The 16,473-nt window shown below is 44.4% G+C and overlaps 3 protein-coding genes across 5 annotated transcripts; 1 reads left to right on the top strand and 2 right to left on the bottom strand.

The window, feature by feature from the left end:
• Positions 1-335: 335 nt before the first annotated feature.
• On the bottom strand, positions 336-5,023 carry mlf2 (myeloid leukemia factor 2). Of its 3 annotated transcripts, none has more exons than XM_083679380.1 (9): positions 4,714-5,023; positions 4,358-4,461; positions 3,896-4,007; positions 3,691-3,726; positions 3,322-3,384; positions 2,980-3,108; positions 2,550-2,709; positions 1,943-2,150; positions 336-860 (listed from the first exon to the last, which is right to left on the bottom strand). In XM_083679380.1, exons 2-9 carry the CDS (start codon positions 4,399-4,401, stop codon positions 854-856), a joined length of 759 nt encoding a protein of 252 aa, XP_083535506.1. In that variant the 5' UTR covers positions 4,402-4,461; positions 4,714-5,023; the 3' UTR covers positions 336-853. The 3 variants fall into 3 exon arrangements, with proteins under 3 accessions (XP_083535506.1, XP_083535507.1, XP_083535508.1); XM_083679382.1 differs by having other exon boundaries at positions 337-860; positions 1,936-2,150; XM_083679381.1 differs by having other exon boundaries at positions 4,358-5,023.
• A 574-nt stretch (positions 5,024-5,597) lies between these two features.
• On the top strand, positions 5,598-10,107 carry cdc42l (cell division cycle 42, like). Its single transcript, XM_083679660.1, has 6 exons — positions 5,598-5,683; positions 7,220-7,324; positions 8,087-8,159; positions 8,251-8,360; positions 8,519-8,716; positions 8,990-10,107. The coding sequence occupies exons 2-6, from the start codon at positions 7,220-7,222 to the stop codon at positions 9,077-9,079; spliced, it is 576 nt and encodes a 191-aa protein (XP_083535786.1). The 5' UTR covers positions 5,598-5,683; the 3' UTR covers positions 9,080-10,107.
• Positions 10,108-11,615: 1,508 nt separating this feature from the next.
• wnt4b (wingless-type MMTV integration site family, member 4b) lies at positions 11,616-14,197 on the bottom strand (the record flags this gene model as incomplete). The annotated part of the gene is made up of 8 exons (XM_083679608.1): positions 11,616-11,785; positions 11,941-12,103; positions 12,241-12,381; positions 12,569-12,711; positions 12,826-12,957; positions 13,062-13,146; positions 13,528-13,681; positions 14,109-14,197. The coding sequence occupies 8 exons, from the start codon at positions 14,195-14,197 to the stop codon at positions 11,616-11,618; spliced, it is 1,077 nt and encodes a 358-aa protein (XP_083535734.1).
• Positions 14,198-16,473: the final 2,276 nt, after the last annotated feature.

The raw sequence follows: 16,473 nt of genomic DNA on the forward strand, positions 1-16,473 counted from the left end.
GGAGAGAGGGAGAGTGTATAAGTATGTGTAGGAGTATGTGAGAGCAAAAGGGTGAACTGTGCTACAGGACTAACAGTATTTACTGAGGCATGCATGAAAAGAACCCTATAAAGGATGGAAAGAGACACTCCATTCAACGGTTTTGACAGCAAATGAAATTACATCTAAAAATACACATATTACATAAGCACATTACATTATGGTGCTGGGTGAGAAACAAAATGGCCCACAATGGGTATTACTTCTTTACTTCATTCTGAGGTAGATCTTCGCCAGGTCAAAACCTGGTTGTAGAAATACAACACCTCAAACCAAGCTGCAAGCCTTAACAAACCACAACACAGCTTGCAATTATCTAACAATGTTTAATGATTTTTTTCAATTAGTTTAATTAGTCAACAGTATACAATTCAATCCACAGACACACTAGTGTCTACACAAACATATATGGACTGTACAGCATGTGTAGTATGTAGTGTGGCAATGTATATATATTTATATAGTGCGATGGGCAAAAAACGCATGTAAAGGTTGAGAATGTGTCTATATACAAAGTGAGTGTGTAGGGGTGTGTGTGTGTGTGTGTGTATATATATGTGTGTGTTTGTGTGTGTGCGTGCGTGCGTGCATGTAGGTGTGTTCACGGTAACAGCAGAGGAGTTGAACCATAAATGCAGGTACTGAATGTGTTGGGTTCTGATGTGTGTGTGTGTTAAATGTATAGTTTCTATATAGACAGTCCGGCGATCATATCAAACATCTATGACGGTCAGTCGTGTCCCACTTCCCTCTTCGTCCTCGTTCACAGCATCGGGCATATCATCGTCTTCCCTCCATCCTTCTGCTCACCTCTTCAGCTCCTGAGAGGAAACAACCACAACTCACTGGGTGCATCTCAATAGTCCCTCTGCACTGATATGAAAATACTGGCTTGCTGAAACCTATAAGGAGGACCCGGGATTTCATCTATCCAGTTCTTTTACGTCAGTGCAGACGGAGGAAAGGAGACATCCCTGGACGGACGTAATGCCCTCATTGATATCTATAGTCAAAACCATTGTCAGATCCCAGAAATGTACTTAGTTGGTTCTCACTCCAATTTGCTCCCACTAAACAACGGCGCACAGCTCTTAAACCATGTGCAAAGACCGTTTTGGTAATTTGGTGTCACCTTAAGGTGCGTCTGCTCCGACCAACGCAAACCGTGCGCAATTATAGGCGGAGCAGTACATTGGAGTGTTCCGAGGTCAAGGGGAGTGGGCAAATTAGCCATTCCACCTTAAATAATTAACAATGGGGTGAAAATAGACAGCGGTGGTCTGGGATAATCCCTCATACCACCAGTACACGTCCTCTACAAATATGTGGAAGTAGGCCTAGTGTATTCTCGTATTACTAAATTCTGTAGGTTACAATATATTCCCTAAAACATGCATGCATCGATTGCCTCCGCTCTCTGTGCCAGTTACTCATGAAATCATGCAAATGTCTTTGATAGGGTATAAAATCAAATAACGTAAACATTGTATACTGTCGATTATAGGAAAATATGAATACACACTTCATAGAAAATACGCTTGGAGAGCCTTTGCGCACAAATTAAAAAGACGGTTGTTAAAATGTCCAGTTCTTCAATCCATCGGGAGGGGAGAATAAGCATACAGGCCTATGTAAGTCTACCCCCCACACTGCATGAGTGCACCCACTGATCATTGGTACTGCGTGCATCGCTGTCCGAACAGGTTCAAACAACCACTTTTGTGCATGTGCTCCACAATGACCCTGCAATGTTAGTTTTTTTACATTGACTATTATCCACTATTGCCAGCGCACCGTTTACCAGAAGCAAATTGGAGCCCACATTCTGATCCGGTAACGTTGGTTGAGCAGCTTTAATCATAGAACATACACACCATGACTATCACTCTTTCCTACCTCTCACCAGTCGTAGCGGGGGCGAGTTGGGGGTGGAGGGTGTCTGGGGGACTCGTGGCGAGGGGCGGGCGGGGACTCGGAGCTGGGAGGGGCAACGTGAACCAGCTGTTGACCACCCGCCCTCCGGTCTCGGCCGTAGTCTATCCCCCGTGCGTTTGGGGGAGGGTACCTTCCTGCCTCCCTCCTCCATTCCTCGTTAAAGGCTTCAGCCTCACCTGAGAAGGAGAGACAGGGGTAGGGGTCAGAGCAAGTTCAAAACCTCTGACTCGCTCTCCTTCAGGGGCACGATCTTGTTAGAGTGTTATCTTTTTTTAATGGCTTAGATTTGCATAGTGAGTATGGGGCGGTGTCTAACCCCATGGTTGGCAAAGTGAATATTGGGCAGCCTCTAATTTAGTTCCAAAACACTTCCCAAATGCTCGGAAGGTCTGGTGGACCTATGCATGAAACTTGGCCTTTGTTTACAATACAAGGACCGGGAGAATCTGCCGGTGGCATAGACATTGGCTTAATCTACCAACCTATCATATACACAGCAACTACTACATACACAGTGAGTATCAGTCTCCAACACCCCCCACCCCCTCCCCCCCTGTTGTCTCTCTGTGACTCACTCTCCTCCAGGTTGATGTAGTCCTGGCGTTCCTCGCGGTCGCCGGTGCGGCGGTTTCGGGAGCGTTCCATGACGTGTCCGCGGTCCCAGATGTGGTGGCCGATGGCCAGGCGCTCCAAGCCGCTCTCACTATCACGCATCGACTGGCGCGTCTCACGGATCTGAGAGTGGGACAGGAGGGTCATTCAGCAGAGCAACATGGACAAAAAAACATACAAAAGCAAGACTGGTTGAATGAAATGCAAACTTGACAGCCGTTTTATCCAAAGCAATACCAAAAGCTGACGGTATGCTGGTGTCGACATACAACCCATTTGGGTTACTTTATAAATGGCCGGGCCTGTAATTCAAGTTTCTGGTGAAGATTTCCCCTTAAGAGCTAGATAGGGATCCGTTTAAGATTGAGCAAATGTCAGTGAGCCCCCTCTTACCCCGCCAGGTGCGGTCCTCAGCTCGCTGGTCTGCTGGTAGACTTTAGGAGCCCCAAGGTCTGAAGAGGAGTAGGAGATCACTGTTGAGGAGGAGTACGTCTGACAATTTGGGGAACCAGACATTCTCTCCTAGGAGACAAGGAAGAGCAGAGAAACATCATCATCAAGCTATGCAAGGTGCCTTGTTAGTAACGTGGGTACTCTGTAGTTTCATTAGACTGTGTATATTTTTCCCCATTCATGAGGCCTACAGATTTCTCTTAAGACTGATTTCTCATCATGTATCTAAAAGGTGGAGTATGGGAGAGCATGGTGCACGAAACGGTATGTGGAAACACTCACCATGTTCATGTTCTCCATCATTCCTCCCATCATGCCAAACATGTCCATGAACCCTCCTCCGCCCTGAGGAAGAGGACAAAAGACGAAGACAGTTTTCAATGTGCAGCTGAAATATTCAAATGACATATTTATGCCCTGTTGGAATACATAAAAATATCCATCCTTCTTCACTTGAGTTGGTAATCACTAACTGGCAATCACATGGTCGGATTGGTAAAAGCCATAGAATGGTAATCTTACTTTGACTGACCCACCAGAGATTAGCTCAATGAGAAGAAGACAGGAAGGACAAAAGGGCTAAAACTTGCATTCCACACACCCAGTGGATATTGAGAGATACGATTGTGACATCAAGGGACAAAGACTCACCATTCCCATCATTCCAAAGGGGGCCAGAGCACCAGCCTATAAGAAGCCAGAAATTAATCAAATGAAGACAAGACAAACTCATCTGAAGTTATTGTGCCAGTAGTTATTGTACATAAATCTCTTACTAGCGCAATACTGAGTAGAGAAACTAAACTCACACACACACAGACAAGACAGACACAGACAGACACAGACACACACACACCTGTAGATGAGGTGCGCGGGGTGGCTGAATCTGGGGGCTGAGGGGGAAAGGCTCATAGCCAAACGAACCAAACAAGCTCCTCATCTGTTGCCTGTGGGCTGCGAATGGATCCCTGAAAAGGAGAGGCAACACTCAACATCTACCTGAGGAAATAGACCATGCACACTCATAGGTGCCTTAGTGAGTGCTAATGAAGTGAATATTCGAAGAAGGCACTGATTAAAGGGGTTGTTATATGACATAACGCCGGTGCCCTTTTCATCTAAGAAATTGACATGTCAGATCCAAGACCTAGTAATACAACGTGTTGAGAAGCTGTACTAATCTGCACGCATAGATAGATTTAGGCCTTGAAACCTGCCCAGGACACAACGGCAATATGTCAAGCATTCCCCCCTTCACTACATTATAAAGGCAATACATCACGTTGGCTTGGATAACGGAAAATAAGTGTATACTCACATCATGTAGGGGTTGTCATCAACGTCATTTAAATATCGAAACATGTTGTTATTTTGGTTGGCTCAGCTAGCTCTGGTGCTAGCGAAAAACGTCGGATCTTCGTGCTTCAGTACAAAAATAATGAAAGAGGATAGTAAATGGTCAACCTCTCATCCAGCTATTTCGATCACTTTCTCGAACAAGGTATCGATGGACAATAGTGACAAATGTGCAGCAGCAGTAGCTAATGTTAGCTAGCAAGCTAGCTAGCTATCCTTGCTACCTGGCATAAGGGTTAGCAAGCTAGCCTTGAAACTAGCTCACAAACCACCGTCTTAAATCAATAAAAGGTTTACTTTATCGATAGGAAATCTTACTTGGTTTACTTCTTTGTGCGACTTAGAATATTAGCTAGGTTTTTCCTAGCAAGATATATTTCCACTGTTGATTGCACATGAAAACGGAAGTCAGACTGACAAAGGAAGCAAAAACGTCAGGAAGCAAAAGAAAGAAAGATGTTGATGTTTCCACAGAATTTCAACAAGCTGCCCGATATAAATGTCTCTCTTTCGTGCACAACATGCACCGATCCGTCCAAAAGCCGTGGTGGTAAATGTCACCCTATAATAACCAAATGACCCCGTAAAACGCCTGTAGCCCGCAAGCTAGAATTAAGCGAAATGTCAATAAAAAGGGGGGAGGCAACATCCGGAAATGACGCAGACCACTCGTCACTTAGGATCTATCAAGGCTTAAGATAGATGAGAAGACTGGCAACTGCATAACACAGAAAGTTGTAGTACTACAGTAGTTTGTTTGCAAAATTGCACTGTGAACCTTAATATGTGTAGAATTATCCCCAAATAATATGCATCTAATATGCATATGCATGAGAGAAAGCACTGTCAATGATGTCTGCATGCATGGCCAACATAAACAATGGAGCTCATGCATTTCATCATGCAAATATTACTTTATTTCTGTGACATATCCGTTGTGCTCCCGAGATGGCATTCCACATGCGAGCAGAAGAACTTACTTTTAAAGATATGATTTGTTTACAAAGTGTCCTATGACCACAAAAACATAAACTATAGAAATAAGTCATGTATTGCTTTGGTTATGCTGAGGTTATACCGTTTCTCTACTGTCATTAGTATTTAGAAGTCATATTCATCAGGGGTATATTTAATAAGAAAATGTAAAAAGAATGAAACTAGCAGTGACTCTCCTTTGGTCGGGGGGTGGCAGTGCTGTGAAGCGGACGGAAAAGCCTTGGTCGCAGTTGCGCAAAGTGTCTCGAGCGAAACCCGGATGTAACCAACGCCTAATTGCCGGAGAAAAACGGTGAGTCGCTACTTTTCTGAAAACGATGAAAATGGTTGTGTTGTTGTAAAATAAATGTTTAGACAGCCATATTATTGTTGGGTTTGTTATCCCATGTAAGTAGTTACTTTACACAGGAAACGTATACACATTTTATTGTGGTACAGGCATACTCCTCGGAAAAAAATACCACTAGCTAGCTAACGTTAGCGTCATGCTTGCCAGTCAACCCTGATGAAGTTGTCATAACTTTCAAGAACTTTCATCGTCTGCACCGTACACAACAATCTTTTATTGACTGACTGTGATGCTCACAGTTATATTGAAAATATCTCACTATGTGTCAGCTTGCCACTTTTCATACTTGATAATTGGCCATGTAATGTTACCATTACTGGCTAAATACTTTTGGTTTAGGCCTATTCATTTTGCTACCTTTAGCAAGGGTAAATCGATTAGCTTTAGTTAAACAATAGTTTAATATTTATTCATCCAAATGTGAATGTTGTTGTAACCAAAGTTAATTTGTCAGATAACCAACTACTTTAGCTTGCTACAGTTAATTTTGTGTTTGTCTCCCTACCCTAGTCAGCGAGAAATGATTGCACAATTTTATGATTGCATTTCAGTTTCAGGATGCAGTAACCTAGCATTATCATGTTTCTACCAGAACATATACGGTTGATTAGTTTGTCTGCTATCATTCCATTATCGTGTCAGATGGTCAATCATTTCATGCTATCCATCCAAATGTACCCCGCGCCCCCCGCTCCACTTTGTTCAGCTGGCTGTAGAGCCGATTGTTTATTCATTAGATGAGGTCTATTGTGTTTTCGTCGAAAGTGATGAACTGCTTATCCAGCCGAAGTTTAATGACAATATATCGAGCCGCCGACACATTTTTTACTCATGAAGATATCGCTTCTCTTTCTCTTTCATGTCTGCTATGCAAGTATGAGGAAGTACAGAATTGCGATTTCATTGTCAGCAATATTCACGTCTCACTCAAATATTATTGTCGAGAACAGCTGTTTTTGTGTATTAGGCTATATCGCATCCATTTTGTCACTTTGACACATTTAGTGGAAGTCTCATTTTGGTTGTGTTTACGCCTGTCATTTGTACTATGTGAATGCTTCTCAGATGTTTTGGGTAGTTTCGCCCTGTGTCTTCTGCCTCCCTTGAGGACTGTCAGTAGTACTGCATCCATACATCATTCTTCAGTCGATCAGTGCATTTCAGGTGCCAGTTAACACCATGTTTGTGGTTTGATGTTCTGTGGATCACCTAACTGGCCCACACAGAGAACGTCACTAGTTAATGGATGTCAGTAGACTGCTGTCCTGGCAGACAATGTTGTTGTTCATGGCAGTGTGGTCTCCACTTTGTCTGATTAGGTCTGTTGTTTTTGTTTCCCGTAGTTACTGTATGTGTGTGGAGTCACAAGCAGAGTCTCAAATGTGTCCTTCAGGAGATACTAACACAGCCTATGTTATGACTGTTGTCACTGTGTCTCTCTTGCTCACCCCCCCCCCCCCTCTCTTTCTCTCCTTGTAGATGCAGACTATAAAGTGTGTAGTGGTGGGGGACGGTGCAGTAGGAAAGACATGCCTACTGATTTCCTACACAACCAACAAGTTTCCCTCGGAATATGTTCCTACGGTAAGAGCAGGGCAGGGGAGCGTGTTGGCACAGGGGGGGCACATGCCAATTACTGTGTGGGCCAGAGTGGAGTAGGGAGGGAGAATGGGTTGAGAAAACACCAGAGGAAAAAGGATGATGGATCAAATACGCAGTGTTGAGGAAGCTACACTGAAAATGTATTTACCGAGATAACCAATTACTTTACAAAGAAAGAAGTTCAACTACAGCTACTACATCAAAACTACTTAATCCAACACACGACAGTCAGTTACTGAAAGATGACCAGTCCATGTGACAGAAAGCGTGTGACTGAAATGCTCTGAAATCACTGGGAGAGAAGAAAATGGTGAGGTGGAGCAAAGTGGGGAGACTGGAGGCAGTGAGGGAAGAAAAAGTAGGAAAATTGAAGTTCAATGGCTGGAATAATACTTTAATTCCAATGTTTTTTTTGTTTTGGAAAAATGTAGTGACTAGTAGTTAACTACAGGAAACACAACTAGGGATTTAAATTTAGTTTAACTACCACCAAACTACTGGAAACGGAGCTACCCCCCCCCCCCCCCCAACACTGCAAATACGTGATATACTGTATTATGAACCCATAGTGTACATCTCTTATATTATTTTTAATATTGATTTGTTATGAACTTCCTAGACTTTTGATGTGATTTATAATTTCTTTATCATATGGAGGAGCTTTTTATGGAAAAGAGATGGGTAACATTCCTTCCACTTTCTTTTAAACATTATTGTGTGCACCTGTATTTTGTATGTCTGTAGGTGTTTGATAATTATGCAGTGACAGTGATGATCGGAGGGGAACCCTACACACTTGGCCTTTTTGACACAGCAGGTAATATCAGCGTTTTAACTCCTTCTCGATAATGTTGGTTGCATTGTTTCAACAGCATCACAGAATTTTTTCTTCTGATTGGTCCTCTCAGGTCAGGAGGATTACGATAGGCTGCGTCCTCTCAGCTACCCGCAGACGGACGTCTTCCTCGTCTGTTTCTCGGTCGTCTCTCCCTCCTCCTTTGAGAACGTCCGTGAGAAGGTCAGCCTCGCTAAGCTTAACCTGCCAACCAGTGTTTGAGTTACAGGGGTTTTGTCTTTTCAGATGTTTAGGAAGTGCTTGGGGTTGATTTTGTATTGCACACACTCTCTGACCTCTAACCCGGTCGTCGTTGTCGTCTCCCCCCCCCCCCCCCCCAGTGGGTTCCTGAGATCTCCCACCACTGCCCGCGGACGCCCTTCCTGCTGGTGGGCACCCAGGTGGATCTGCGGGACGACAGCAACACGGTGGAGAAGCTGGCCAAGAACAAACAGCGTCCCCTGTCCCCCGAGAGCGGAGACAAGCTGGCCCGCGACCTTAGGGCCGTCAAATATGTGGAGTGCTCCGCCCTCACGCAGGTAAGGAACCAGCGATAATGACAGCAGCCTTCTCGAGTGCAGGGTTTCCTTATCCTAACCCTAACCCGTAGTATGACGTCATCATTGTCTAAAGTCAACCCTCATCTGGTGTATTTTTGATTGTAGCTTATCTGGATCATTGGTGCAGGGGGAACATTGTAATGCCTCACACAATTACTTATATCATTGGTTTTAAATACATTGGTTTCAATTTATCTATAAAACATTTTAAACTGTTAATGGTCTATCTCTATCTCTCCATCTATCTCTTAGAGGGGGCTGAAGAACGTGTTTGACGAGGCCATCCTGGCAGCGTTGGAACCTCCAGAGACCAAACCCAAGAAACGTTGTGTCCTGTTATAGACAGAAGAGGAGTGAGTGAGAAAGGGAGAGCGAGAGAGAGAGAGAGAGTTAGAGGGAGAGGGTTAGGGATAGAGGGGCAGGGTTAGAAATGGGTGGGGTGGTTACAAACAAGAGAAGCAGATCAATGGCCAGCATACAAAGGACAAAAAGAGTGAGAAAGGGATGGAGATGAAGTGGCATTGAGACGCCAATACATTTAAACACTGACTGTGCCTTTTTAGTATGTATTGAGAGAAGACAAGAGTTTTCCTTCAAGTAGTGATTACATGAGAAAGGAGAAACCTTCATCTTATCTCCTTCTCCTCCAGATAGACTTTAAAAATGACAGTGTTTCCCCTATCATTAGGTGGGGCGGGCCCCCCTGCCTGGCACCATTGCGCCCCCACTCAAAAAGATGATGGGCTGCAGTTGGTGTGTTCAGCCTTGTTGCCTTTGGTGGCTTTTGTGCCCAGCTTAAGAAAATACCATAGGGGAGACACTGAATTGATTTTAATTTTATTATTTTTTTCTTTTGTTGCTTCTTTGAGTTTGGAGAGAGAGAACACAAGAGATTTATTTTCACTCCAGACCAGGTTAGCGAACGATATCGGTCACTTACCTCCAACTCCTAGTGGATTTTGGGAACACCAAGTGCATTGTCACCACAGCTTCAACTGCCCTCTGCTGACGACACACAGAACTGAATTTATATTATTTTTTTCTCCTCTTGTTTATTTTTTGTGTATGATGTATTAATTTTATGACTATTTGTTTATCTTTTGGGAATTTTTTTTAGCGGTTATTCATTTTGAAACTTGAGGTTTTTTCCATTATTTTTATCCAGATTTTTTTTTTGCTAGACTACCAACTTGATCGTGATTGATTGATAATATAACAAATTAAGCTGTAATATTTTCAATAGCTGAACTTAATCTTGATAGTAATGATGATGATGATGATGAGCTGATAACCTTTTCCTAGTAAACTTCTGGGTGTTTAGAATCACAGAATGTTTGTAATAAAATGGTTTAACTGACATAAAAAACAAGGTTCCTTGAGTTGTTGCTATTCTTTTATTTTCTACAAATTATTTGCACGCACACACACACACACACACACACACACACACACACACACACACACACACCCTGCATCGTGTCCCTGATGCCAAATCTATACAGGAAAATGAAAACTCACTATTTGGAATGTTACTGTACTGGCACTGTGCCCCTTTGATATCCTGACTTCCATGAACAGTACAGCAGAGTTCTGTCCTCACTGGATATCAGGAACTCACTATTAATCGTTGTGAATAATGTGAAAGGACCATACACAACACACACACACACACTATGCAGGGGTTGTAGTGAAAATAAGTTTATTTTACCAAGTCAACGGTGCAGAACACTGGTGCTGTAGCAAAATGCATCACAAATGTTTCACATTGGAGCAATAAACTAAAGCAACATGGACACAGCACTGACTGGGGGGGAAGGTATTCTCACTGTTTAGGGGATTGCTGGTGGAATCTGAAGGACAGAAAGAACTCAGGATGACAGATATACAAATAAATAAAAGCGGAACAGTGGCAAAGAGGCATAAATACAGTAAATGTATGAAGACTGCTACTACCCTACCACATTGAAATGAAACCATAGATACGAAGATGCACAAAAGAAAGGTAAGCAGTGTTTTTCTGTTAGTTATGGTTAATTTCGGCTTTAAAAGCTTTGTCAGTTAGGTTAATGGTGTGTGCCTGTGTGTGTGTGTGTGTGTGTGTGTGTGTGTGTGTGTGTGTGTGTGTGATCACTTTCACTGTGATGTACTGCTGAAGGTTGATGGTGTTTATAATGACCTTACAAGTGTGCAAAGTCACTAATTATTTTCATCAAATCTTGTGTTGACTGTATGGTTCATGATATAATGGAGTTGAAATATTGCTTTTCTCTATGCATGTTAGTATAATTCTGTTATGTTCAGGCACTAGTAGTCATGTGAGAGGTCATTCCACCCTCTCTGCCCATCCCTGGCAGAGATATCATACCTGTGATGCATAGGTCCTCACTCTCTCAATACAGTGGTTTATACTTTCCCGTCCCTTCATGTAAATGTGTTATAGTTTTCTAAAGTATCTATTCAATCTAATCTTGAGAGCCTGGAATAGACAGTGCTCTAGTCTAGAGAATGTTTGGTCAGGTGTTTGTTTGCTTGGATGGAAAGTGTTCTAGAATATCTAGTCAATGCTGTGTTCTAGAGTGTCTACTGTCTGGTCAAAGCTGTCTTCTAGAGTGTCTACTGTCTGGGCAGTGGTTTAGAATGTCTGATCATGGTTGTGTTCTAGAGTGTTTACTGTCTGGGCAGTGGTTTAGAATGTCTGATCATGGTTGTGTTCTAGAGTGTCTACTGTCTGAGCAGTGTTCTAGAATGTCTGATCATGGTTGTGTTCTAGAGTGTCTACTGTCTGGGCAGTGTTCTAGAATGTCTGTCATGGTTGTGTTCTCGAGTGTCTACTCTCTGGGTTCTGCTGCATATACTGTGTTGTGTGTGTGGAAGTCCCTCACTCTCGGCAAGTATGGATCATCACTGTGTTCTTGCACTGTTGGCAGCGGACTGAGCAGCACCAGGAGAACTTGCAGGAGCAGCGCTGCACCACCTCGGCCCGGCCCGCCCGGAACCCTGGCCCACAACACACCAGCTCACACCCATCTGGGGCCAGCCGAGAGGTACCTGGGGGGAGAGGGGGAAATGAAGGGAAGGAAACGGGATGAGAAAGCATGCATGAGGAGGAAGCATTATTACAGAAACGAGCAGCAAATCAAGTGTACACAGTATACTGTACACATACTCTATGGGTACAGTGCGGAAAGCTTTAGCCCTCTCACCATTACAGCGCCGGCCAGAGGTCCCAGGGATGCCGTTGTCGGGGTCGAGGTGGCAGAAGTCTGGGGAGGCGGAGAGGTACACCAGGTCCCTCGCAGCGGGGGGCTTGACCTGGGGGTCCCGGGGCAGCAGGGCTGTCCTGGAGCCTATGCGGGAGAGACGCACCTGGGGAAGGAGGGCAGAGATCAGACAGGGTCAGAGGAGGAACTTGGCTAGCTTAAGAATCATCTCATTAATGCAGAGGAAGACTATTGAGATGCACCCCATGCATCCACAGTGTCAGTGGGGGAGTGGACAGGTACCTCTGTGGCTCCATCAAAACGTTCCTTGAGCACAGCACCGACGCGTCGGAATGGAGGCATGACCTTCCAGCAGGTCCTTAGTTCACAGGAGCCAGAAACGCCATGACACTTACACTCCACCTGCATGTTATGGAGGATGGCCTGAGGAATGGGAGGATGGGAGGGAGAAGAGTAGAAGAAGAAGAGCAGAGGGAGAAGCGTTCAATCCAGAACAGGGTATGGAGATCAATGGTTAGGAGGGGAAGTTTTTTAAGTTACTCTTCATAAAGTCATCAAAAAGATGAACATTCTCAAATCAGTGATGTTATCAAAGTGACCTTCCACTGACCTTCCGTCCAGCCTCGTTGTTATGGATGTTCATGAGTGGTCGCCCTGCCGACAGTCCTTTAGCACGCTCAGCCTCGTCCACAAAGGTCTGGGAGAAGGCCACACCATAGGACAGGTTGTCACTGCACCCTGACCACTGGAACCCTGGAGATGAAATAGATAGACTGATCGATTGATTGTTTGTTTGGGTAGATGTTTGATTGATCGATGGATTGACAGTAAAACAGTAATACAGTAAGATCAGATGCCCCAACTCACCCTCAGGGCTGACCCCCCTGACCTTCCTGTCGCAGCCACACCTCTCTAGCTCCCCCCGGCTGCAGCCTCGCGTTACTGCCATCGCCACAGCCGCCGAGGAAAGGGCGTGCACAAAGGCTGCCTCACGCGTGCCTGATGGAAAATGGTTCACAACAAAGGTTCTGGTTAGTCAGTTATATGTAGTCAGAAATGCTAACACCATTCTAATTCCAGACGTAACCAGTGAGGCCTCTCACCTTGGCTCATGACTCGGCCAAACACGTTGACTCCACGGGGGGTGGTGGAGCAATTCCACCGGCGATTCCGGAACTGGTGCTGGCACTGACCAGACAGACAGACAGAGACAGACAGATAGATCAATCGATACGCAGGCAGGCAGGCAGGCAGGCAGGCAGGCAGGCAGGCAGGCAGACAGACAGACAGACAGACAACTAGAATAGTCAGTTGTTAGGTGTTGGGCAGAGTGGATATTACTTGTAAAAGTAGTGACAAATACATCACTAAGTTTATTGGAAACTGCCGATGATCAAGTTATTAATACCAACCCAGATATTGATGATGATGATGATGATGATAATGATAATAATAATGATGATGATAGTGATGATGGTGATGATGGTGAGGATGATGATGATGATGATGATGATGATTGAAGAAGAAGATGTCAGAGAAGACCATAAGGTTTCTGCTCCCAGTTCATACCTCCTCTATGACCATCTCGGCTGCCTTGCGTACAGACTCCATGACCTCCCCCCGTGCCCTGCACACCCCCACCTGCCCCACGGACAGTCCCCTCAGCCGCCCGCAGGCGACAGCACCCGACACGGGCCGCGAGCGCGGCATCCTCACCAGGGAGCTGGGAGAGAAGAGGAGGGAATTTGTACAGTGGGACATGGGTAGAGAGAGATTGTATGTATGGGATAAAGAGGGAGAGCAAGAGAGAGGAAGTAGGAGAGGGGAATGGGGGGAGATAGAGAGAGAGTAGGGGAGAAAGAAAGAGGGGGAGTTGGGGGGGGGGGGTAGAGGATAAGGTGAGAAAGAGGCAAGGATGGGGTGGGAGAGTTTTAGAGAGACGGAGGAAACAAGAGAAAGAGAACCAGACAAAAGAGACAGAGAAAGCACAGTTAAGGGAGGGAGAGAGAGAAAAGGTCAGCGAGAGCGAGAGACAAAGAGAGAAAAGGGAGAGACAGAAAGAGATTTAGAGACACGTCACCATCTTTTAAAAGTTATAGCATGACAAACAAACTCTCTCTTTCTCTTCCTCCCCGGAACGCCAGACTTACAGCCAGTTGGTTGCCATGGTCGGGTGGGTTGCCCATAGCAACAGCAGCAGGAGTTGTGCCGTGAGATTGACAGTGGAGACAGTTGGCATCAGACTGTCTGTCTGTCCGTCTTCGTGCGTCAGTTGGTGTCCTTGGGCAGCAGTCTGCACGTTTCCACAGTTACGCCTCGTTGTCTGTCAGTCTGTCAGTCTATTCTAGTACAGATCACCGACAGCCTATGTTTCTGGTTCTGAGCCTGGGGATGATCCCCTCATATCTGGAGACAGTGAAAGACAACACAGATTAGGAAATGGATCATATTATTGTTATATATTACCACATTCTCCTTTTCAATACAGACACTACTATTTAATTAGTAGGTGGTTGTACAGTATTTACTTTTGTACTTTTGTTTGTAAGGTTATTAACTATTGTGACCTAATACTAATAATGTATTCATTTGATTGAATGAAATAAACAAAAAACACTCCACACTGTTAGATGGACAGAATCATCTCAGGATTGTCAGTGAATAAACAGAGCAAGATTTAAATAACTGATTTTGAGGATTGCTCAATTTCTGACTGTGCTGTAGAGGGTGCTATTCAATAAACTATGCCCTCAAAATATGCTATAGTGACAGAATCGTTTACGTCTATTTCTCCCTTTCTCAGAATATGCACAGTGTCGGGATAAACTTACCAGTTCATGTCCAGTGTTGTCCAGCAGTTCCTCTCTTTGGCATGTGTTTTTATCAGATTGAAAATTAAATCCAAATGCTCAATGAACCATATCAGTATTGCTGTCTAACAATTTCCACTTTTGTTGTGACAGCAGTAGCATGCCTGTTAGACAGTATTGTTATGCAATTTCTGAAATGTCGTCCAGATACAACAATAATGAAAAATCTTCCAAATAGTATCCAATGTTACTTTGACCAAATAAATCGCTTTTGAAATTGTTGTGATCAGAATGATGACACTGTTTCTCTCCCTCTCTTTCTCTCTCCCCCCTGTCTCTCTCCCCCTCTCTCTCTCTCTCTCTCTCTCTCTTTTTTAGAGAGAGAAAGAGTCTCTGATATCCTTCATGCAATGGAACACTGCTAAAGACTTTAGATTATGCAGCAAAGACCAAAATATCAAAGTCAACATCCAGAAAATCTCCTCAAAGTTGAGCAGGTGAATATGCAAAAAAGCATTGTGACTCTTAGTTGTTTGTCCCTTGGTTCCTTCCCCTCGTTAAGGAAACGAATGTGTCCAGTCCCGTAAAAGACAGAAAGAAGGAGTGAGAATGGTGGGATGGGAGTGATGGGTTATAAAGGAGATAGAGAGCAAGGGAGGGAGAGAGAGAAAAGAAGTGATGTAGGGTGACAGAGGGAGAGGAGGGGAGGGGGCAGTGTAATGGTTACACTACAGTACATTAACACTGACACTGAGATATGGCATGGCCTCCATTGTGCATGTTTAGGACAAGACATAATATGTGACCTGGGCCGGAGATAGAGAGTGAAACAGAATTCTGCTGAATGGTTAATTCAGACCTGTGTGTGTGTGTGTGTGTGTGTGTGTGTGTGTGTGTGTGTGTGTGTGTGTGTGTGTGTGTGTGTGTGTGTGTGTGTGTGTGTGTGTGTGTGTGTGTGTGTGTGTGTGTGTGTGTGTGTGTGTGTGTGTGTTACAGCATCTGTTTCCAAGAAGTTTAAGAGATCCTGTGAGAACATGTCCCCGTTAATTCTGTGGCCCTAGCTACAGGTTCCTACTGAGGCTACATTGTGTGTGTGTGTGTGTGTGTGTGTGTGTGTGTGTGTGTGTGTGTGTGTGTTCGGTTAGACTATTATGCTTATGAGGACGTCATAGATAATCCCCATACAAGAATTGCGACAAAGCTTTTTGGTGTGCATATGCATGTGAGAAAGTGTCTTAGCTAATGTTTAATTTTCCCAAACTTTGTTGCTCTTTTTACGAGTTCCCCCCTCCCCTCCTCTATATCACCCACATTTGCCCTCTCGTTCTTCTTTCTCTCCCTGTCTATATTGTCTTAGAAGAAGGGGTGACATTTAGACAAGGAGAAGAAAACACACTGCCGACAAATATTGGAACTGAGGCAAATAAATCACAAGAGGGGAGGGAGGGAGGGAGGGAGGGAGGGAAAGAGGGTGGGATGTAGAAAGGGACTGTTGGGGTGTTAAATTGAGGTTAGGTGGGAAAGGAATAAGGGGCAAGAAGGAGCATTCAGCAACATAGCGAAGGTCTGATATTTGGATGGAAGAGTTCAGGGAGGGACATTGAGCGGTGAAAAAAGGGAACTGGTAATATTGTTGACAAAGAGATGCTCTCCACATGACACCAAACTTGCAACTTTTCCAACCTCTTTGTCTCTCGTTCCCTGT

The sequence above is a fragment of the Argentina silus genome (genome assembly GCF_951799395.1).
Source record: "Argentina silus genome assembly, chromosome: 10".
Classification (NCBI taxonomy): Eukaryota; Metazoa; Chordata; class Actinopteri; order Argentiniformes; family Argentinidae; genus Argentina; species Argentina silus.

Excerpts from the sequence above, each read along its gene's own strand:
- cdc42l (XM_083679660.1), top strand. The coding sequence starts at position 7,220 with ATGCAGACTATAAAGTGTGTAGTGGTGGGGGACGGTGCAGTAGGAAAG. Across the intron at positions 8,361-8,518 it reads TTGAGAACGTCCGTGAGAAG|TGGGTTCCTGAGATCTCCCA; the intron begins GTCAGCCTCGCT and ends CCCCCCCCCCAG. Across the intron at positions 8,717-8,989 it reads AGTGCTCCGCCCTCACGCAG|AGGGGGCTGAAGAACGTGTT; the intron begins GTAAGGAACCAG and ends TCTATCTCTTAG.
- mlf2 (XM_083679380.1), bottom strand. The coding sequence starts at position 4,401 with ATGTTTCGATATTTAAATGACGTTGATGACAACCCCTACATGAT. Across the intron at positions 3,727-3,895 it reads CCCGCGCACCTCATCTACAG|GCTGGTGCTCTGGCCCCCTT; the intron begins GTGTGTGTGTGT and ends GGCTTCTTATAG. Across the intron at positions 3,109-3,321 it reads TGATGGAGAACATGAACATG|GAGAGAATGTCTGGTTCCCC; the intron begins GTGAGTGTTTCC and ends CTTGTCTCCTAG.